Source organism: Montipora capricornis, chromosome 12 (assembly GCF_036669925.1).
Source record: "Montipora capricornis isolate CH-2021 chromosome 12, ASM3666992v2, whole genome shotgun sequence".
NCBI classification, from domain to species: domain Eukaryota; kingdom Metazoa; phylum Cnidaria; class Anthozoa; order Scleractinia; family Acroporidae; genus Montipora; species Montipora capricornis.
Window position 1 is genome coordinate 27128923 of NC_090894.1, and position 22679 is coordinate 27151601.

The 22679-nt window shown below is 37.4% G+C and overlaps 2 protein-coding genes across 2 annotated transcripts in view; both read right to left on the minus strand.

Moving 5' to 3' along the window:
• Positions 1–434: 434 nt before the first annotated feature.
• Positions 435–22679, minus strand: part of LOC138025563 (sensory neuron membrane protein 2-like) — a 34067-nt gene continuing 11822 nt past the window's right edge. The window contains exons 3-8 of the mRNA XM_068872755.1: positions 14193–14279; positions 11812–11967; positions 8951–9743; positions 6566–6954; positions 4037–4237; positions 435–3084 (exon numbers count right to left, since the gene is read on the minus strand). Of these exons, the coding sequence (XP_068728856.1) occupies positions 2950–3084; positions 4037–4237; positions 6566–6954; positions 8951–9743; positions 11812–11967; positions 14193–14279 (1761 nt within the window). The 3' untranslated portion in view covers positions 435–2949. The remainder of the gene's footprint in view (positions 3085–4036; positions 4238–6565; positions 6955–8950; positions 9744–11811; positions 11968–14192; positions 14280–22679) is intronic.
• LOC138027429 (uncharacterized) lies at positions 15566–19034 on the minus strand. The gene is made up of 2 exons (XM_068874999.1): positions 16183–19034; positions 15566–15628 (listed from the first exon to the last, which is right to left on the minus strand). Exons 1-2 carry the CDS (start codon positions 18850–18852, stop codon positions 15566–15568), a joined length of 2733 nt encoding a protein of 910 aa, XP_068731100.1. The 5' UTR covers positions 18853–19034.

Consider the following 22679-nt stretch of genomic DNA (forward strand, 5'->3'; position numbering starts at 1 on the left):
AATTTACAGAGATTGTAATTTACAAAGAAAATGTGGACATTTCACAGAGATTTTACCAACTGTTTTGAAGTCTGTAAATGGTTCAAGTTTTCCAGTGCTTTATCCAATGGGAGCACTTCGGAGGTTTTTAGGATGCTAGGGGCAACACCTTGCTCTATGGACAGATTATAAACTGCGGCTATTGCCTCATAAATGTAATCGCAAGCGGACTTAATATACTTAGGGGGAGCTCTTATACACTATTTGTCGGTTATTAGGTTTATGATTAAGTCACGCGCTTCATAGGGGAGAATATGTCTAAACATAAAGCTATTGGGTAATTTTCTTGTGATGAGTCTTATAGGACTAGGGTTTTTATGCAGTGGTAAATAAGCTGATAATGCCAAATAAGTACATATTTAGCTGATCGGAGATACTCAATTTAGATGTAAACATTTGTTATTATAGAGTATTTTATTTATAACGGGACTACAGGGGCTATTCTTCTTCTTCCTATTTATTAACAAACTTAGACTACTCTTCTTCCTTCTATTCATGATTAACAAACTAATCACTTTCCAGGGTGTCTTAACCTTGGCTTTGTTGATCTCAAACTGCTTACTGAAATATTTCTGTTTCGCTAAGTCCTTAAGTTTATGGAGTTTATTATTACAGGTAAATCATTTTAATTATAGAATTTAACTTTAAGTGGGTCATCACTGAACGTACACATAACAAATGAGTTTTAAGCAAACGCTGCCGCGTTTTCTCTAATAGAACAAAATATCCCTTTAGATATCCAAGGTTTGCTTAATAAGTTTCGCTTGGATCTTCATGCCTTTTTAAAGGGTGCATACTCTCATTGACATCATTCGTGACAAGACTGCAGACTGAAATCTATCATCAGTATGTCAGTTTGGTAGCTATATATTTTCATTAAATCCTGAATGGTTCCTATGATGTTTTTCGTTTGCGGAGTAAGGGAGCTTAGTAGCTATTGAGCAATTTAAAAGCAGGGTAAGTGATCAGAAAGGCCTGCCAAACACAACATGTAAACATTACTCTTCGTGCTTTCAAATATTTAGAAAGTAGAAGAATTTAGGAGAAAAGGAGAAGAAAGCAGTCTAGGTAAAAGAACAATATGTAAAGAGGAAAACTACGGACTAAACTTAACGTCAGTTGGCATAGGAGTTTTCAGTTTCTATAATTTACAATTAGTTTTGTTCTAATAGTTCTTTCAAAAAAAAATTCTGGATACAATTTTGAGATTAGTTGTTATCCCATTCCAGACTAGGCCTTGCTAGTTAGGTATTTGATTATATAAATACCAATGAAATACCACGTGAGCTTTCGCGCGAAAACATATCTTCACACGAGAAGATAACATGTTACTTCCACACGGAAATCGAGCCTTTCGATGCCTTTCAACAGTCTAAGATAAATTTCGTATCTCCGTTCGCTTTGTTTTGTTTTGTTTGGTTTTTTTTCTGTACATTAATTACTTCGGATCCACAACATGAAAGAGCAGCCATAGTTAAGGCCAGAGACAAAACGACTTCAACATTTTCTTAATCATCCGTTCGATTTTCGAAATGATTTTGAACGATTCTATGCCTAAATACTCACATTATATCTTCGTGCTAAGACCGTTAACATTATGGACAGGCCTTTTCTCTGTGTATTGCTATTGCAAAAATCATACTAATGATGGTTGACACTAAACTACTTCCCCCGCTACGTCGATCACTTATTGATAGAGCGTTTTCACATGACGTCATCCTCGAGGAAGTGAACTCTATTTTTATGCAAATACTTTCTTTTGTTTCAGTAATCCAATATGGATGCTGGTCACGTGAGGGAAAACGCTCTCGAGGGAGCTTAAGCAACGACGACCGCAACCAGTAGCCGCGACGGCAACGAAAGCGTCATCTCAAAATATAAATTCACGTTATTGTCATCACTTTGTGACTATTTCAGCCTTTTTAATATGACAGGGGTGTGTTAGTTTCTCAAAAATGACACTAGGCAGAACGGCGCTTAATTTAGGAGAGAAAATGAAAATTTATCCTCAAGTGCTGACGTTCTTCATAATTTTGCTTTTACGTTGTTGTTTCGCAGACGAGGTCAAAGAAATGGACAAAAGTTTAAAACGCTCTTACAGGGCGTGCAAAGCCTTTGTTTTTTTTCACTAACTTTGTGACATTCTCGTTGCCGTCACCGTTGTCGTTGCTTAAGCTTCCTAATCTCTTCTCGTCAAATTCGGGTGGAGGATATGATTCCTTTAGGGAATAGGGAAGATATCGTTGACGTCACGTACTGTCATTAATATGGCAACCAGAGCCTCATTGGCTGTCGAATCAAAGGGTTTTTTGTTTCTATGTTTGGCACATTTGAATAACAAAAGGAGTGTTTGTAAACAGATATCTTCCCTATTGAACTCCATATCTTGACCTTGCTTCTCATATAGATGCTTTGTTGGATGGGGCCGAATCAGTAGGTAACGAAAACACCTTGTTAAACTGAGCCAAACTCAGTTTAGAGTGTCTCACCCAGGATCTCCTAAGCCGTCTTTTCATTTTCTAATGTATTGACGGTGTCTACGTAATTGTTGAAGGGTGAATGATCGGGAAATTAATACATCCAGAAGATTGACATTACAGACTTTTCCTTGTGATTTTGATCTCTATAGCAAACGTTAATTGCATCAACTGGCTGGTTCCGTCTTCTTGGAAAAAACTTAGTGTTAGGACTTTGTATCACAAGTGTGCAGGGCAGCTGGAACCTGCTCATTCTCCGAGAAATTGCATTGCTGGTACCAAGTGATGCCATAGGATAGCTTTCAAACGATAGCGGTAGAGATCATAGCTGTAAGTAAACAGTCAGGCTTCAAATGAGAAAGAATGAAGCATTTCCGAGGACTCTGTCATATATTTCAGTATCTCCTTTTTTTTACAAGACTCTGTGGATGTTTCACTCTGTCGTTACAGATGAAGTGTTTTTCTTGACAGCATATACAATTACAATGATACCAAGAATAAGTAAAATACCGCCAATCAATGGCAAGGCAACCACCAAACCACAGGACAATCGCAGGTTTCCAAACAGCTGCAAAGAGAAAAGAATGACAAAAAGAGAAGTTTGTTTAAATTAAATCACAGGCTTTGTAATCCCCGCCAGTTAAAACCTAACGAGTGGTATCACTGCTTTATGTGTTATTGCATACTTTCTTACCCGGCCCTCGCCTGAAGCTTATCAAGCCTCACATAAGTGCTGCAATATTTTTTGAAATTAAAGTTCACCGAGAAAAACCGTTGAGTTGGTGGGTTTCCTCGACTTAGGTCAAATCCCTGGATACAATTCGGTGAAGACTTTGTAGTTCAAAATGAAGAATACGAAATTTCTTAAAAGCTTGACCACAGGGGTCATCAGAATTGCATTATGCTTTGACTTCCACCATCATCATGCCTTATCCCACATCATCATCATCACTGCCTTCTTTGTCGTCAACATCATCGTTTTTGACGTCATCGCTGTCGTCGTCGTCGTCGTCATCATCGTCATCATCACCATCATCAATATCATCATCATCACTTAATAAGTATCTCCATAACCATGATTTTGTACCTATATAAACGCGACAGCAGTTTTTTATTTGGCCTGGTTATCCTAAGAATCCTCAGTTACAGCTAATCCGTATTTCTGGTCGTGTTTTTTGCAGTGCTAGTTTCGTAATTAGGGGGTCTTATTCTAGTTTGAGCTTGATAAATTTTAATCTCACGTGCTTTTAGTCAGTTTTTAGAATAATCGTTCTTGACTTGTATATGAAAATTCTGACCATAGAGAAAAACTCTCTTTGCTTCGCAAAGTGGCATGGTCCAGGTCTGAGTTCTAAACTATTCATGGCATGGCATGGCATGGTCCAGGATTGAGTTCTTAATTTTGTATTAGAAAGTGAGAAGTTTAGGAGAATGTGTCTTCCGCCGAAGACTGTGAATTTGTTACGACGTAATCTGCGGAGTAATATCTCGATGCCCAGAATTAATTTTACGCCCTCTACCTTAGAGTTGTATTCTTTGGCTGTTTCTTCATCGATGCTTGCATAGGTTTCTGACCACCAGATGGGAATAAATTTGTTCACAAAGCTCACATTGGAATGGCCGTGGTATTCTTCCAATAAAGATTTGGAGGTAATTACTCCATTCAGCTGAATGCGAAGTTTGAGTTGCATGGCTGTTCCCGATACTGGCTCAATATTCAACTGCAAAAGATAAAAACAAACTCAGTATAGTTAAACGACCTTTTGCACAAAAACCAGATGGCTCCGTTTCTCCAACCGATAAACAACAGAAACAGATGAATGGGTTAGAGCTAAACTGAAAAAGATGAGTCACCGGGCACAATGGGAACTTTTGCACAAGTTACGTGACAAACACAGTTTACCAAACACAAAATAGGGAATCCATGTATACCATGAAGCCGTACGTTCACATGTGTTTTCATGAAATCTTGGTTTTTGTTTCTAATTAAGTTATTTACTTGTGTCCTATAGCATTTTTAAAACTTAAATTATTCTACTACATCGGAAAGGCTATGCACTTTTCATTTGTAAAAATTCAGACTTAAATTAATTTCCGTTTCTTCTTCCTAAAAATGTACGTGAAGGGCCTAAAATCTTCATTTTACATTTCTCAGCTGTGATATAGTGGATAGACGCCGTTCTTACAAGAAGAAGAATCAAGTTTCATACCAGTCCCAAGGATGTTTTATCTTAATTTCTCTTCCTAACAACACGTCTTGGGACTTGAGCAAACGTATATGTCATGTTTATTCTCAATATGATATGGTCAAAACCAAAGGATGTTGTATTATTATTGTGATTCCAGTCTCGAAAAGATTTTGGAGGACGAGGAGTCCGGGAATTGAACCCACGGGACTCGAAGGTGAAAGGCGACGGCTCCCCACCAATACGTTAGCACTGTTCTATAAAGATTAAGACGGTTGGTTCTTTGCACCTGGAGTCTTCCACGCCGTCGTTTGTAGGGTAATTGCTTATCAGCCCATCCCCATTTACGCCCGCTTACTCTAAGGCAACATTTCCTTCCCACAGTGTGACCTGCGAGACAACCTGAATTTAATCCGTAAATTAGTAGATATTGTATAGAGGAATTGAAAGCAATCTCGATTTGCTCAACCGAGCACGCAAGGTGGTATCCGTAGCGTTCATCGATTTCGCGGGGTCTTCTGGGTAACTTGAGTCACGAGCCAGAAAGTCACAAGGAGCATGGATATCGAAGGTTCAGCATAGCGATTGAAGGTGAGTAATTTTCGAATATTTGCAGCGATTTCTTTTACTTTGAAAATCAAAGATTACAGTATCTGATAGAATATCATAATGCCTGGGTCAGAAATCGATTTTTCAGGCACAACTCATAAACAGGGGCGACGATTTGTCAGACACAAATGAAAGCAGAAACATGTACCACAGACTCGGCCACAAACTGCTAAACACAATATTAGAGAGTAAAATCGTAGACTCAGTATCAACATTTTCAAACCGGCAATCCTCGATCATTTTTAAAACAGTTTATTCACAGATAATAATAGTCAGCTATCCGAACATAATAAGCAAGTTTTGATCCTATTTTATGTTATTTCAAGGTAGTGTGGAAAGAACCACAAAAAATGACGACGAATTTAATGACAACGAAGGATGACGACAAAATGTTGCATTCTAGTCATTGAATGCTCCTGTTCCTGTTTTACTATTATATTTGACGGCACTTTCCAAAATTATGTTAATTGCTTTTCAATAGATAGCGCATCAAATAAACGTTGATTGAAATTAAAAATAAATGCTGTTTGTTGTTGTCCATCCTTTCCTTGCACCCTTCACGTTCACTGATGTACCTACCTACTAATTGCGTGTAGAATAACATGAAAACATCGCAATGTGCAGCACATACCGGTATTAATTAGAAAACACCTCAACTGCCATCTGTATTATCTTAGGCGGGGGCAGCCGGATGTAGTGAAAACTATTACTAGTTTAATTTAGTACGTAGGTAAAACTTGATCGCCTAAACTTCGGAAAGGAATTTTGCTGTGAGGTAAGCAGGCGTTTATGGTTATTATGGTTAGGTGGTCAAATACGACGCCCCTTCAAATGAAAAACTGAACAGATTTAAACCTTGAAAACGCCTGTCTCAACGATTTCTTTGATTTAAAGCTTTGAGAGACGCTAAAAATTCCCAAAACAGTTTATAAAGAGTAAAAATGTGTTTCCCGGCGTCTGTCTCTTTTGCAGCATTTTCAGTGAAACAGTGTACACCTACTCGTGCTGAGCAGTAGAACACAATATTGAAATCTAGATTGAGGACTGAGACAACGTTAACATGGGGACTACCACAAGGTCGACGGGACAAAAACATCACATGGTTAAGGGGCACGCAACACGCGCAAAAAAACTGTCAATATTAGTCGGGACAATGTGGATTGATTGCATCGGTTCTCTACGGTCTTACCTCTTATCTAGGAAACACTATTCATTCTATACGAATACGCTAATAAATATGTAACAAATACTTACATAGGATCCATACTTTTTTTGACGAGGTTCTTGCAGTTTCAATTCCTTGTACAAACTCGGGTCGCCATGAAGGAACCCAGGAAGACTTATGTACAAAGGACCTCCTAACAATCGTGTGACGTCGAATATCCCTCGTGTGAATACTGTGACATTATTAACATTAACAGCATCGGATCCTAACACGTATCTGTGCATGGGAATGCTGTGCACTTCTACAACTTTTTTGTAAGTTACTGGAACAGCAAAGCGAAACTGAGACAAAAAGATCGGATAGCTTTCAGCCAGTTCACGGTAGTCAGTAGTGCATGGCTTTAAACCTTTTTGTCCAGGGAACTGAATGTAGTATCCATGAACTTTCAGTTGTTCTTCGGTTGCGTTAGGATAAAGAGCTTGATTATGGCTAAGGAAAGAAAGCTGCAGTGAAAGACTATTTTAAGTAACTTCTTATTGACCGAACAGGGGGGCTGTACTGGCCGTACTGGCCGCCGTCGTCAATGAGAACGCCACAAAACAAGAATATCATTGGTTAAAAGAGAACAAATAAAGGTGCTGCACGTGCGACACGCATTTTTTGTGGTACTCCGCACAACGACGACGTGAAATCAAAAAATTTTAGGTTTTCGCGACAACGTGAGCGTAGAAATGCAAATCTTTCATTCTATATTTTTACTCTGAAACCGCTCATACCAATTTATTTTCATGATACTTCACCCACACTGACCCAGCACAGTCACAATTGAGTCTATTCTTAGAATACCCATTCCGTGATAATCAGTTTTCATGTCCCTGAAAAAAAAACATGGGAGAAGAAGTCACGCGTGACATGGCTTCTTCTGATTGGTTAAAAATGCATGGCGGCTTTTTTGTTTGTTTGGCGCGAAAAGTGTATCTAAAAACAAAACCATTTGTGATCGTGCTGGGGCAAGGCCGCAAAGTGATAGATCAACACTCTTGTCTACTTCACTCTTGATAAGGATACTTATTATATGACTAGCTCCGTGAGCGGGCAAGATGAACCAAATCGCGCGCTCTGATTGGCTACCCGAGCGGGCAAGATGGAGCGATACTGCCCGCTTGGGATTTCTCGCTTGGTCCCGCAAGATCAAAGATCATTTTTTGGTGTTTTAAGTCATATAATAAATCCTTTATTGACCAAGATTGTTCGGTCAAGATGACTGGATATTGGCCTCGTTCTTTTTTTGCGTGTTTATGGACCTCGACTTCGTCTCGGTCCATAAACACGCAAAAAAAGAACTTGGCCAATATCCAGTCATCTTGACCTCACGCTTGGTCAATAACCCATACATAATATTTAAAAAGTCGGGGAGAATATTAAGTCTTGCAAATTCCTTTCGCTGCTGCTAAAGTGGCGCTCATAACTGCAATCATCATCTCAAGACTTAATATTATCTCCGTAGTTGAGATGTATGAGTTTCATGTATTCTGTCAGTACTTCATATATATCCATTTTTCGCAGGGTGTTACATAAGGGCTCTCGTTACTATGGATATGTGCATACCTAAGAATGTTGAAATACGTGGAAAATGGCTTTAACTTTATTCTACATTCTCGATGGCTGAGGAAATGTTAAATGGATGTTCAACAAAGCATAAACGTTTTGATGGCCCGGGCAAAGGCTTAAACTGATTCGTTTCTCAACTCTTTTCAACCGTGTCGAAATATGTTCGATGAAAGTTGAATCGATGTTAATAATGATTTTTGTAGCGTTAAACGAGCTTTGATTAATCCGTTGGACATTTCTCTCACAATCAAGAATGTTGAATGATCAGAAGTTAAAGCTGTTTGCCACCCTGTTTCAACATCCGGGAACTCGCGTGCGCACTAATCGGTCTTTCAAAGAAGTATCCATAGTAACGACCATGGTCCCTGAAGTACAAATGTAGCAGATCTGACAAATCTATCAATCAGTGGACGTGTTTGATGAAACACCAGATGATTTTCTAGAAGAATGGGAAGCGATAATCGAGGATACATCCCCAAGAAGAAAGCAATGGATTCAAAAAAGAAGAGAAAATCAAACTTAAATACAAAGCTACCGACAGTAAAAGGCTCATCGATGATTTTGGAAAGCAAATCCTTTTGTGACATGTTTTTGACAAGGGCTATAACAATCGTAAAGAAGACAGATCCCCTTTCAGAAGTTGTAGAAGTGCTCGCACATGCGCGCGAAAACCATGGATCATGAGACTAAATCTCCGGCCTGTGATGAAGGGATGTCTTCTAACTGTTTTCCAGCCCAGCGTCCCGTTCTACAGAATTTCGTCATCATTTTACAACGTTACACAAAATGAAACGCATGCTAAACCAAACTGGGAAGCCGTTTAATGGGGTCTTAAATTTACGATCGCCTTTATCGTAAGAAACAATTGAATACTCGAAGTGTACCTGCATAAGCAAATCGGTCTCTTTCTGAAGATTCACACGTGTAGAAGGTTGAATTGGTTCCTGTCGCCCTGGCCTTTATTTCGCTGTCATGAGAGGTCAATATACCCGGCACGGGTATTCCCAATGGGAAGTTAGTCATAACATAACCAAGGGATATATCGCTCTGCTTTCGAGTGGCAGTGAGTCCATAGTTTTGGTCATCCAAATATCTCATGACAAATTTGGGAAGTGGGTCCCTAACAAATTGCGCAATCATCAGTACAGATGTATGGAGACTGGTATTGAAGCAGGAGGTCGAATCTGGACACAAAAGGCTGTCAATGAAAGGCTTGACAGTATACTGCAGCTGCCGAGTTTTGTTGTATATATTAAGATTGATTACAAGACCACATTCTATAGATATGTTGGGTGTATTTCTATCCGTACATTTTGTGAGAAGGCTTGGATTTGAAAACGGTCCAAACTTCGAAGCATTCATCAAGGCCCCGTAAAGACCTCGCATTTGTGTCACAGAGAAATTACCATGCGGTAATGACGGATAGTTTGCTCTCACCCAAGAACCAAAGGCAGGGTTGGACGAGCCGTATACGAGTTCCAATTCACTGCGCGCTTGTCCCATTTTCATATATGTGGAATTCTCGCTTCCTGTTTGGTTACCAGTCAATTGCTTAAACAGGATCTTCAATGCAAGCGGTATCAATGCAGTGCTGAAATCCTTCGCTGATCCAAATTCTTTCATCAGCCCTAGGTAGGCTGAGTTTAAGACAGTGACCTGAAGAGAATGGGAAAGCGACTATTGTTACAAAGTAGAGACAAATAAGAATACAACTAAAGACGTGCATGTCTAGACAAACAAAGAGTTGTAAGCATGCAATACAAATTACTGTACATCCAGGGCCTCTCTCAGCAAAGTTTAACATTTCACAGCGTAATAACTGTCACAATAGCGATATTTCATGTTTACAAATATTGACGTCACATTTCTTTTGATATTCAAATTTGCCAACCACGGAACAAAAGAAGTCATTGTTTCAACAGCCACTTAGGCCCTGGTTGGTACGTTAATAACAATGGGTGACGTCCCGAGAAACATCGCTATAGAGCGAGTTTCAGTCTAGTATCGTAAAACTAAAACCAAAGTAATTCCTTTGAAACAGACCAAAAAGGACGGAGACAATCCAGTAAACTAATCAAAACTCGAAGTAATTACACGTATCCGACAGAAAGCGCGGGAAAATAGGCACGACCGAGCCACGCTTGGTTTTGGTTTCACATCTGATTGGTTGAAAAAGTGGCGCGAGAACTTTAAACCAATCACTGAGTAAAGTAATGCAAAACCAAAGCAATTCGATAATTAATTTCGACACTGGTTATGGGCATCTGTTTCTTTAGATAAAGCGAACATTTCTCGACTCAAGTTCTGACGGTTTGCGGACATTTACTAAGTCACAATCTCCCCTCTCTCACACACAGGATACTTACCGATTTGTCATTTCGATATCTACGCTGTTTTTTAGTGAAAGGGACAAATTTTCGGATGAGCAGTGAGCGCGCGGAGGGAGGGGGGAACAAGCCTACAAAATACCTGCACGGATGAAGTAATTCCCAGGTTACATAAACTATGGTTTATATTATGTTGTTGACTATCACAAGGAGGGAGGGGGAGTCACGGGCACCCCAGGACCCCTCTGGTTACGCCCCTGGAACGTCCAGGCTGAGATTATCCAAAATTTAAAGAACACGCTAATAACAAACCCAAGCTGAGAGTCAGTTTAGAAGAACGTCGTCTTTATTTTGCTCTTTTGTTTTCCATTGTTTTGGTTTTTGTGAGAATTAGGTAACAGAAATTTAAAACTGTAGTCTAACAGGACAATTAACTCAAATACTTAAGGACGTTTTTTTTGACATTAACAATGTGGTTATCTTCTTGCATGATAGACTGAAGAACAATAGGCCATATTTCCGAGTTGCTGTTTGCCTCTGGTTCAAAATGAGTCTTGGTGCTCAACCATTCAAATGATAATACGTGTATTTTTTTTCCTAAAAATACACCTCTCATTTCCATTCAAGTGGTTGCGCACCAGGACTCGCTTTGAAACTGAGGCAAATAGCAACTCGGAAATGGGCTAATTGTATTCAATTTGTAGTCGAACCTAGTATACCACACAACTTTATCAACATGTTAATAACATGCTTTTTCTCATGAAATCCATGAAACAGTGAGATTTCGAAATAAACGATAACGGTCAATTCAGAGCAACTGAGGAATTGACGATAAAAGCAACAGCTTTTCAAGTGGGAAAAAGCCTTTCGAGAAAAAGGGAGAGGTTCGCTGCAATACCCGGCATAGCTCATTCAAGAGCAAATCAAAGCAACCCAAAGCCGATCCGGTTCGCAGTTTGGTATAGGATATTCTGGGACCTGTTGTTGACATACTGGTGAAATGGTATATGAAATGAATCATATATGAACTGCGGATATGAAATCAAGTGAAGCTATGATCTTCGCAGTTATGAACGTAATTTATACAATTGCGTAGAGAAGCCTGAAAAATTCAGGACTTCAACGGAGTTTGAACCCGTGACCTCACGATTCCGGTGCGACGCTCTCACCAACTGAGCTATGAAGCCACTGACGTTGGGAGCTGGTCGTTTGTGGGTTCTGCCAACGTCAGTGGCTTCATAGCTCAGTTGGTTAGAGCGTCGCACCGGAATCGCGAGGTCAAGGGTTCAAACCCCGATGAAGTCCTGAATTTTTCAGGCTTCTCTACGCAATTGTATAAATTGCGTTCATAACTGCGAAGATCATAGCTTCACTTGTTGACAAACTGAGTAACAAACCTGGTCATGCTTAGAGCATTTCGGACATTCCTTTTTTGTCAGTGTCTTGTTGAATGTGATTTGATCAAACGACGTACTGGTCACCTTTCCATTTTCGAATTTGACTCCCACTTGTTTTGCTTTTGTGGTGTAAACATATGGGCCTGTTTCTTTCAACTGAAATTATTTCAAAGGATTACTAGTCAGATGCGCAAAAGAGGAGACATATCAGAAGCAGGCAGCCCAAAGTTATATCAACTAAGTCGAATTTATTTACGCCCTAAGACAAAGAAGAGTAAGTAAGGCCCGATTCAGACGCCGTATTTTTCATGAGCCGAACAAAATACATTGAATTAAGTACATGAAAAGTTCGGCGTCTGAATCAATTAAGAACGGCTATTTTAATTTGGAGCGGCTCAGCCGTTGTTTTGGCCTGGCATAGCCGGGAATTTCGGCTTTAGCACGGCTGCGAACCGGCTTTGATTTAGACGTCGAACTTTTCATGTGCCGAACCGTTTAAGTCACAAACCATGTTAATTGTGCCTTCTACATACAAATCGCTGACAAAATATATTGTTTTTTTGGAAATGGATTAGGAACGGCTGTGGATCGGCCAATCATTATAAGTACGACGTCTGAATCAACAGGGGTAATTTCTTAATTTATGTCGGCTCATGAAAAGTATGGCGTCTGAGTCGGGCCTAAGATATGCAAATATTGATGATATGTGCACAGTTGACCAAAGTTGCCGAAGCTTTCGTTTTCCTTACTGTTCAACTGATGCAGAGAAGTCGAAGGTATTAATGTTTAACAATTATCCGCCGAAGGCGAGTTGAATATCAATGAATAAAGAACGAGACAAAATCGAGGTTTTTATTCACCAATATATTCACCGAGCCTGAGGTGAATAATCATTTTATTATAATTACATAGGTGATTACACAACTAATTTCTTCGTCTGTTACCTCGACAAAACGGCTTGCGGCCATTTTGAAAAAAAAAACTGCTTAGAGTATTTTCCCGTGTAATAATCACCTCAAGAGCAGCCAATCAGCGCAGACAATTTTCAATAATCACCCATGTAATTTACACCAGAAGCTCATGACCTTGAAGCTTCTAACTCTGGTGGAGAGCTGGCTTTTTCGAGTTTAAAAACTTGCTTATTTGGATGTAACTTTCCCGCGCGTGTAGCTTCGCTTCGATCTTATTTCTGTCCATATATGGGCATAAAATCCCCAGCATTGTTCCAAGAAAAAGAGTTTCAAGTTACCCACTTCAAGGTCACGTGCTTCTGATTATACTAATAAACAATAACGGATATAAATTTTATACATTAATAAACCTGACATGTAAACACTACTTATAATTAATCAAGAAAGAAAATAAGAAGCTAGAGGAAGCGTGGAATGAGCTAGCCATCCGTCTAATGTTGATTTTACCAAAGAAACGTGGAGTTGTTTCTTTCGAAGTGAAAAGTTGTTAAGAACTTCAAATCTTTTGGAATAGTGTACAAATCTTGAGCCGCCTTATATATTCAGTTAGTGATAAAGCTTCATGAACTCTTTCAGCCGAATAAATTTTTCTTTCTGGACAAATTAATAAGTCCTTATTTCGGCTTTATTCATATCAAAAAGTTAAGAAGAATGGTCGTATTAAACGGAAAATTCTCGCATGTTGTTATGGAATAATCTTTTCTCCACTTTGCACGCACAACAAACCTTCTTACAGTAAAATACACGATTTAAGCCGCTGTTGCACGTTGAAACTTATAGCTTAAAATTGTGTTTAACGGCGGTGCGAAACATGTTTCAGGAGGCACTGCACCGTGTAACATGGTCGGTTTCGTGAAACTTCCGTTGCGGGACAAATTTCACGAAAAGAAGAACCGCTTTCTAATTCAGCAACCGCAGCAATCGCAGAGGTGATAACTGCCAGGCGTTTCACTGCGTAACACCACTTCGTGAAATTCGTCTACGCTACGCTGCATAAGCCAATCATCAGAAACCGGCTAAGGCCATGTAAACAACATTTCGAGACCAGTTTCAACGTTCCCGAACGAGTTTCGACCTTTCTATGTTACAAGCACGGTGCAACGCCTACTGGCACTTTTTTTTGCAGCGCCGTTGCACACAAGTTTCAGCTAAAAGTTTCAACGTGTAACAGCGGTTTTAGAAAAGGAGCTATGAGGGCCTAGTTGCCGATTAACTTAATCCAGGATCATCGCAAACTTTGGTTTCATTTTTTCAACCAATGGGTGAAAGTTTCTTTCTTTCATTTCTTCTTTTTAAGATTGACTTCCTCTAATGTAAAATTTTGCCGAACATCAGCGTTCAACAACATTTGGAATATCACTCTTATTTTCAAGTTATTTATTTATTCATTGATCTATTGAATAAGAATACCGTGGGTTTTTGACTCCGATAAAGGAATGCATCCCTGTTTGTTATATTCCAGAAGTACACTTTAGTTGTAATTTCAGTCGGTCCTTCCTAAAGGAATCGAAAAACACAAAATCACCACATCAGGTATATGCTAAACCAAACCATACAAATTTGTTCAGATTAACAAATGTAGGGGTACATAAACTCAAGTACAAATTTATTTTAGGGGTGGCGAATGGTAAAATCCGAGACTCGCCGAGACGCCGAGATCCTAGTTAAAAATCCGAGCCCGAGACTCCTTGGTAAAAAGTTTCGAGATTCAAAAAGGGTAACTGACAAACCATGCAAAAACGAGACTTCGAGACTTATCAAAAACGCTTTCGAGATTTCGAGATCCTGCTAAAATTTTCCGAGAACCTCGTTTTTCGAGGTACCATTCGCCACCCCTAAATTTAGATATACATGATTTTTAAAGGGACTTTATTTGAAGGGACAGTGTCAAGCCATGTCAATCAAACTTCTAAACAATAAAATACGTCTTTGCATCAATCAAGACCATAAAAAAAGATAATGGTGTGGTTTTGTTGCCAATAACCATTGAAGTGCACTGCAGCCATTCTTTCTTATTATCATTTGATGGATTTTTTCCTTCCTTTTTATTGGCCGAGAGCCCACCACGTGACCTGCAAATTAATGTCTATAAATAAGTGTTTGGCTGCAAATAATATTCTGCTCATGCTTAATTAAAACCACGCTCTTGTGTGAAAATGGTAGTTCGCTTTCCTGAGCGTTCAGAAAAAGATTTAAATGTTAGGAATTGTGAAAAATAAAGTTAACTCAGTCATCAAATGATAAAACAATTATTGAACTCGGTTATCGCAAAATATCGTGATTTGTCTGTGTCTTGCAGATCAATTATTTGCCTCAGTGTAAGGCTTCGGCAAATAACTGATCTGCTCGCCACTGACAAATCATGATATTTTGCTCAAGCTCGTCCAATAATTGTTTTCACATGACGTCACGGCTGCCATATTGGTGTTCCAAAACAACGAAATGGCGGCCATGATGGTGTACCAAACTAATCCTCCGGGAATTGAACTCTATCAGTTTATGCAAATACTTTCCTTTGTTTCAGTAAGTAGTATAGGAGTTGGTGGTATGAGCGCATTTTTGCAAAAATGCTCTCATACCAATCCAACTCCATACTACTTTACATTTAATGGCTTCCAACTTTTGATCTCATATTCTTGGAAATCTATATGTTTTATATTTCTGCGAATCTATGCCGTGGCGAGGTAGAATGGATTTTATAGTGACCGTATGCGTAACTTGCCATACCATTGTTGTGAATATATCGCTTGTCATCGAAGCAGGATAATGATACTTTATTAAGCTCATAGCTCCCAAGTTGATGCAAGTTGCTTCTGATCGTTTTCATGGTGTGTTGCATTTGTTCGCTGTTGAACAGTACGTTTTTGTAATTTTCATGAGTGATGTTCTTCTTAATAATATTTTTCTTGATTCCATTTGCCGTCTTTCCACCTTTGTCATTGTCTTTCATATAGGAATACATTTTTGATCTCAATCCAACGAATTCGGTGATCGGTATACCTGCTGCCTCGTCTTTGAATTTACCGATTACCTTTTTATTTGTCTTGTCGAAATATTGCGAATCTTGAGAATAATCACGGTTGTCGAATTTGTCTTTATCATTCCAAAAGTCTTGGTATGCATCACTCGTTTGGATTTCATATGTCAAGCTGTCTGTGTCTGTGAATAACAATTTTGCTTTGCTGCCGTATTTTTGTTTGATATAATTATAGTGAAAATCATACATTAGTGTCTTGCTAAGATCAAGGATACACATACCCACATATGCCGGCCTGTTTAGGGTTAGTGTTTCTTTGATTTTATGCACTGCCACTAGATTTTCATTAAAGATCTTGCTGCTAACATATGTTGGTTTAGCAGCCATTTTTAATAGTTTGTTTTCATCAGTCACTAATCTGACATCTACTCTTTTTCTAATGTTTTCCATTGTTTTTCCAAATACACTATTATTCATGAGCTTGAAGAAGTCTTTCTCGAAAGCATTTTTAGCATTAGTTCTTTTTTCAGTATTAAAGTCGATGTATTGCTTCAACCATGCGGACTGATTGAACTCTAGTACTCGATGGACTTTGGTTATTTTCAAACCAAGATCTGTGTATAATTGAAGGTTTCTGTAATGGAGTACGTATTTTTCTTTATTGCTTAACGTAGGTACCAGTTTATGAACTAAACCAGTTGATACATTAAATTTATCGGCTATTTCTTGGCAATAATTAGAAAGCATATCTTTGTTGACTTTTACCTTTTCAGGTGCTAGCGGATAATCATTATGCAGATCGTGTAATTCTTTGGGATATTCCAAATCAACTTCTAATATCGAACCTTTATTGCTATCTGTTTTATACTTGGATAAGTCTATTTTGTCAATTTGTTTTTTATTCAACCATCTGAATCCACCAGTTGGTAGGTATTGTGACATAGCCCATCCATACAAATTGTTAGCATCAAGATACATGATATACTTTGAGGGCGCCTTCTCATCATATGTTTTCATGTATTTATTGTTAGCTTTACCATATCGATTGGCGATGTAGCTTGTCCCACCTCGCATTCCTTTTTCAATAAACTGAAACATATCAATATCAGTCATAAGCTCCAATTTAATGTTAGTCATCTTTAACATAGCATCCCATGAAAGACCTGGAGATGTAAAATAATGACAGGGGTCTAGTTTGTAGTATTGCAGACATGTCTTTCGAAAGTTTTCAAACACATCAGCTAATAGAAGGATGTCAGATTTGAGATATAAGTCATGGTACTCACCCATATTTTTTAGATTGAAAGTGTTCCATACATTTTGAGCATGTTTGTATTGATCATCTGAGATATGCTCATCATTTAATATACTGTAAAATTCTTCTTTTGGTGGTAGCTTTTCATTGAATTTACCGAAGCTATCCATGAAGTCGTATGGATATACTCCTTTTCGAGACATCAAATCAAGCTTTTCGTTTTCAAATATTTGAGAGGTGTATTTCAATGATTCTTTTGGTAGATTGCTGACCAGTCTGTCAAGACTTGAGCTCATGAATTGGAAACTGTCAATAAAGGTCAGATGATGACCGAGCATGAAAGCCATGTATTTCTCCATGTTATTGGGAATTGCATTTATATTCATTTGGCACTTTTCACCTTTCTTGTTTGTGTATGTATGATTTTTAACTGTCTCACCGATCTCTTGCATTATGAAATGACTGTCATACCCACGTAGATTGTGGAATATCACTGGAATTTTGTCAGTTATTCTGAAGTTGAGATTGCAATCTTGATGTGCGGATCCTCTGTACTGGCCAGTCACATGGCAGTGATCTCTTACTCTCACATCAGTTTTATTGTATTCTTTTTCACATATATGGCATTTGTCAGCTTTTTTGAATTTGTCTTCGTCATCTTTAGTCATTCTCAATGGCTTATCAAAATGTTTTTTCATTACATTCTTGCAATATCTCACTTCATTTAGCATATTTTCCATGAATTTGTGAACAGCTTTTTCACCTCTATAAATTTGTACTGGTTTTGTGTATTTATCATCATAACAACACACAACCTTATATCCATAACCACAGTCTGTGTGTCTCTGATAAGCCTCAGTGTATGATTTATCATCATTGGGTTGGCATCCATGTATTTTTTCAGTTATGGCTTCGAAATCTGCATATATTACAAATGGAACTGGTAGTTGTTTATGGAAATTATTGAATTTTAGTATGTTATCATCTTTTGTTGGCATTTTAATTGCTTGTGCTCCATTTAATTGGATACAGTTTTCTTTATGATTATTCAACACTCTTTCAGAAGTGAAATGCTGAAGACAATACATGCAAAAATGTTTTCTCTTTTCATGCTTTGTTATATCATACATGAACTTGTTGAAATCTTTGATTAATACATAGTGCTTGTTTTCATTTTCTGTTATAAGAAGCAGATTCATGCAATCTTCATACTTTTCTTTTGACACATAAATGGGATATTTTTGTTTGTTTTCATAACCGAAAACATTGATGTTAATTTCATTCTGCTTTTCTATTTTGTTGTACTGTTTGGTAGTCACTGGAAATTCAATTCCTGAATAATTCAAATTTTCAATGAATGCTTTATCTGATTTTTTTATTCTTTGAGGATCTTTGTCTTGGGGATTAAGATGTCTTATGTGGCACCACCTGAAGCATTCATTATCCTCATTTTTCATATTAATCAATCCTTTTGCACTGTGTTTGAGTTTATTTGGTAGTTTTATATAAGAAGATCCTTTCATTGGTTCATATTTCACTACATTGAGATAATGATTGTCAACAGATTGAACAGTCCAACCAGATCCCTCTGAAATCCAAACTGCAATCTTGTTTAGTATGACTTGTTTCGACAAAGACAAAGCCAGTTCGATTTGTGTGTCATTTGTTATTGTTTGTGGTTGACTGTTAAAATAAGCCGTTTTGATGATTTTTTCTTCTCGCCCTGTTTGCTTTTCAAATGTTACTCTAAGTGTTTCAATAAATTTCAGACCTTTCATTGATTTCAATATTTTTTCGATATGGATGGCAACAGCCTTTCTTGTATTTTGCAGTTGCATAAGTGGGTCTTTGCTGTTTTTAATGTTGATTTCATAAGACTTTGTAAACCCTTTTAAAGCTTTGTTCGTTTCTTGTATTATGGTCCTAGGCAATGGAATTGGTTGTTTGGTTCTAGGCGCTGGCACTGGTTTTTTGGTTCTTGGTGCTGGTACTGGTTTGTATCCATCTCGGAACTCTAATGGAGGAAGAATTATGTTTTCTTCATAATTTTGAAGCATTTGCTGCACACTCTTTCTTGGTTTTGGGATTGGTCTTGTTTTAGTCCTTGGTGCGGGCACTGGTTTCGTATTTTGTTTTATAATCAATTTTATTAATTCTGATTTACTCAGTTTCTCAAGATCACTCTTGTTCATACTATAAGTTGAGATATTATTTTGCATAATATTCATCATAATATAACTATAGATAATAATTCTTTAAATAAAAATATGGTGCGTTTATAGTTCAACACATACGGGAAGTATGTCTTTAACTTTTTTAAAAGAGAAGTGATATGAATCAATTAATTGCTATTTTCATGTTTATCATAAATATAACCCGTATTATATGTAAATGAATTTTTGAAATGTTTCTTTGTTTTGAGATGACAATGTTTGCCAGCAAGAGTGTAATTATGATCATTGTTACATATTTTGCAATACCATTCTTTGTGCAACATATAATCATTTTTGTTTCGTGTTCTTTCTTCAGCAGTATAAAATCTGGGACGGCCAACTGGTCTTCGATCTTCCATATATTATTACTATATATATTCTTTTAAATGTTTTGTCTTTCTTCTTCGTCAGTGTGAAATAATATACCTATATATTTTCTTGCAACAATTTCAATGGAGCCAAAAAATCACGATATCTTTTGAACTCTTCAAACAAAAAAGTCATTTTGGCATCAGCTCTGTAAAATATTTTTTTGATTTCTTCTTGCGGCATACCATTATCCAATCCATATTTGATCGCAGGGAGCACAATGGTCATGACATAATGCATGTATTTGGCGTTGTTACCCATTATTTCACAAATTGATTCTTCAATCAATCTTCTCAAACATAGTGTTCTTACTATTTCGGTTCCTTTGAACATATACTGATAGTTTACATTTTGTTTTTATACGCTTGTTGAGATTCTATTAAAAAATCATAATAAACACGCAGACATCTTCCTTTGGAATTTATTGTTCTCAAATCCCATGGATACACTTTTTTTCTTGCGTATACAGTTTCAGATGCTCGAGAAAATATTTCACTCATTGCTTGCCAATCGATTTTGTATCCACGGAATTGACGATGCAGAGATTTTTCTATGTTGTCTTCTTTTATATCTTTCAAAAAATGGTACCATATGATTATCAGGTATTTTTGTCTGTCTGAAAATTCTTTCATGTTCTATATGTTTTGTTTTTATACAGATTCATCACTGTCTTGTGACGACTCAGATTCTTCCGAACTTGAGCAGCTTTCTTCAGATATACTTTCTTGCGATGGCGTCCAATCGGAATCTGAACCAGAGTCTTGATCGCTCTCATAATAGAAACCAAACTTTTCTTCATTTTCAAACTTGTCCATATAATATAAGTATACATTTTATTTTTTTATAAGTATTTATGCGCGTTTGTTTCACCACAATTCATATGTTTTCAATGTCTTTCAATGGTACCCAACTATTGAAATCATCACTGTATCCCTTCCATTTCACTAGAGCTTGTCTCTTTTTGTAGTCTCTTCTAATGACTTTATCAATACGGAAAATATCCTGTTTAGCTTTCAATAATTCAGGTTCATAAAAACTACCTTGTATTTCTTCATCTCTGAGATCCTTTAGTTTGTAAGTTATAGGATTAGTGTATTGGATCTTATCGACTGTAAACACTTCTTCTGTCCAATTTGGTGTGTAACCCTTGTCAAACACATTCCGTTTATACTTGGATATTCGAACCTTGTCACCAACCTTAAATTTTGGTTTTTGTTTCAATGTTTCTGTATCACCATATAGATTGAAGTAAACTATACCTTCATTCCTCTTGTTAGATGCTTCTGCAGGTGTCATCTTTATGCTTGAATGTTTTGTATTATTATACTGTTTCACTAGTTTGGGCAGCATATCGAGATACATTGTATTACCTTGAACTGTAAACTGTTTCCACATTTTGGACTTGATTGTCCTATTCCACCTTTCAACCACTGAGGATTTCTCTTCATTTTCAGTTGAATACATATGTATCTTATTTTTGTCTAACAAGTCCTTCAAGTGTTTGTTATAGAACTCCTTTCCCTTATCAACCCATAAATATTGTGGTCTTCTGCCTTCCCTGAATATCGTTTTAAATGCTTCAGTGACAGATTCACCTTTCTTATCCTTCAATGGGACAATCCAACCGTATTTGCTGAAAACATCAATAACCATAAGAAGATATCGATAACCTTTATTCCATTTGCTAAACTGTTGCATTTCAACTAGATCACTTGCCCATATTTCATCAATATGATTTACGATTACACGCCGCCGAGTAAAGTTGCGTCTTATAGATGCATGTAATTCATCTGCTAATTTTTCTTGCCAGTTACCCGACGGCTTTTTCCGTTTTTTGAAACTCCAAGACCTAGTTTCTGCTTTGTATTGATAACATTTCTTGCCAACCAATGCCCCCATTGTCTTTCATTATACGGTACGTTGTCTAAAGCTTGAACCATTTTCCTATCTGCTTTGTTTTTACATTTCCTGTCATCCTTGCAGACGGAATAATCAACATCGTGTTGCATTGCTATTGCATCAGTTTTTCCAGTGGGCATATCATATATTTCCAATATTTGACCAGTTTTTGGGTCATACTTCAGTTGATTTTCTAAATCATTATAAGGTCCGGTGTAATGATGCCCAGGAAGTGTCCATCCGCCTTTTGGTTTCGGTAATTTACCAATAGCTTTGTGAATGTCAAGAGCACCACCATCAAGATCTTTTCTGTTTGTCGTGTATTTTTTCTTGGGTCTTATCTTTGTTGACAATTGATCGAGAGCTTCAGAACCGACTTTATGAAGTAGAGGGTTCATTTTTCTCAAACCATAATCGATTGCTTTTTTCTGCAATTTTGGGTCTCTCATTAATTCGGAACCATAATATCTTCCCATTTCAACTGCTTTTTTGCCAAGATAAGGTACTCCTTTTGTTAGGAACAATTCAGTTCCTGTATTAGCGATATCACTGAGTAAGCCCGCTCCCAACGGGCTGTTTAGTTTCCCTGTTTTTTAACAAATTTGGTCTTTGTAATACCACATTCAGCACAAGTGCAAAAGAACATTAGTCTACCATTTTTAGCTGTTTTGTAACCTGAAGGTTCAACACATTCGGTCACTTTCTTTTGTTTAACACAATATGATTTCATAATATATATAAGTTAGATATTTCTGAAATAATATTCGATAAATCTCTCATTTTTCATTGTATCATTTATGTCAAACACTTGTAATAAATCATAATACGAATTACCCTTATTCATTTCATTTAGAAAGTATAAACAGAAATACCCACAAGTTGTTGTTTGTATGTTTTGTATCTGATTGTTTTGATGTAACAAAGTCAGATTTTTCTTTTTGGCATGATTTACAATCTCTTGAAAAGGTGGCATACCAAACGAATCAAAATAATTTATTACATTATCCTTAACATAAGTGGCTACCCGGTGAGATCCTGACATATAAGCTGGTTCCAGATTGTAAATAAATAACGCCTGTTTATGGTTATGTGGAACTTTTTCATCTCTTGACAGTACATCATTGATTGGTATGTTTAAATATTTACACCATTTTTTCAGATCGTGATTGGACATAGGTATGTTT

Bases quoted from the DNA above. Each gene is read 5' to 3' on its own strand.
- LOC138027429 (XM_068874999.1), bottom strand. From the start codon at position 18,852: ATGCAACTGCAAAATACAAGAAAGGCTGTTGCCATCCATATCGAAAAA. The intron at 15,629-16,182 runs GTCAGATTAGTG...ACTGTTCAACAG, and splicing joins ACATTAGAAAAAGAGTAGAT to CGAACAAATGCAACACACCA.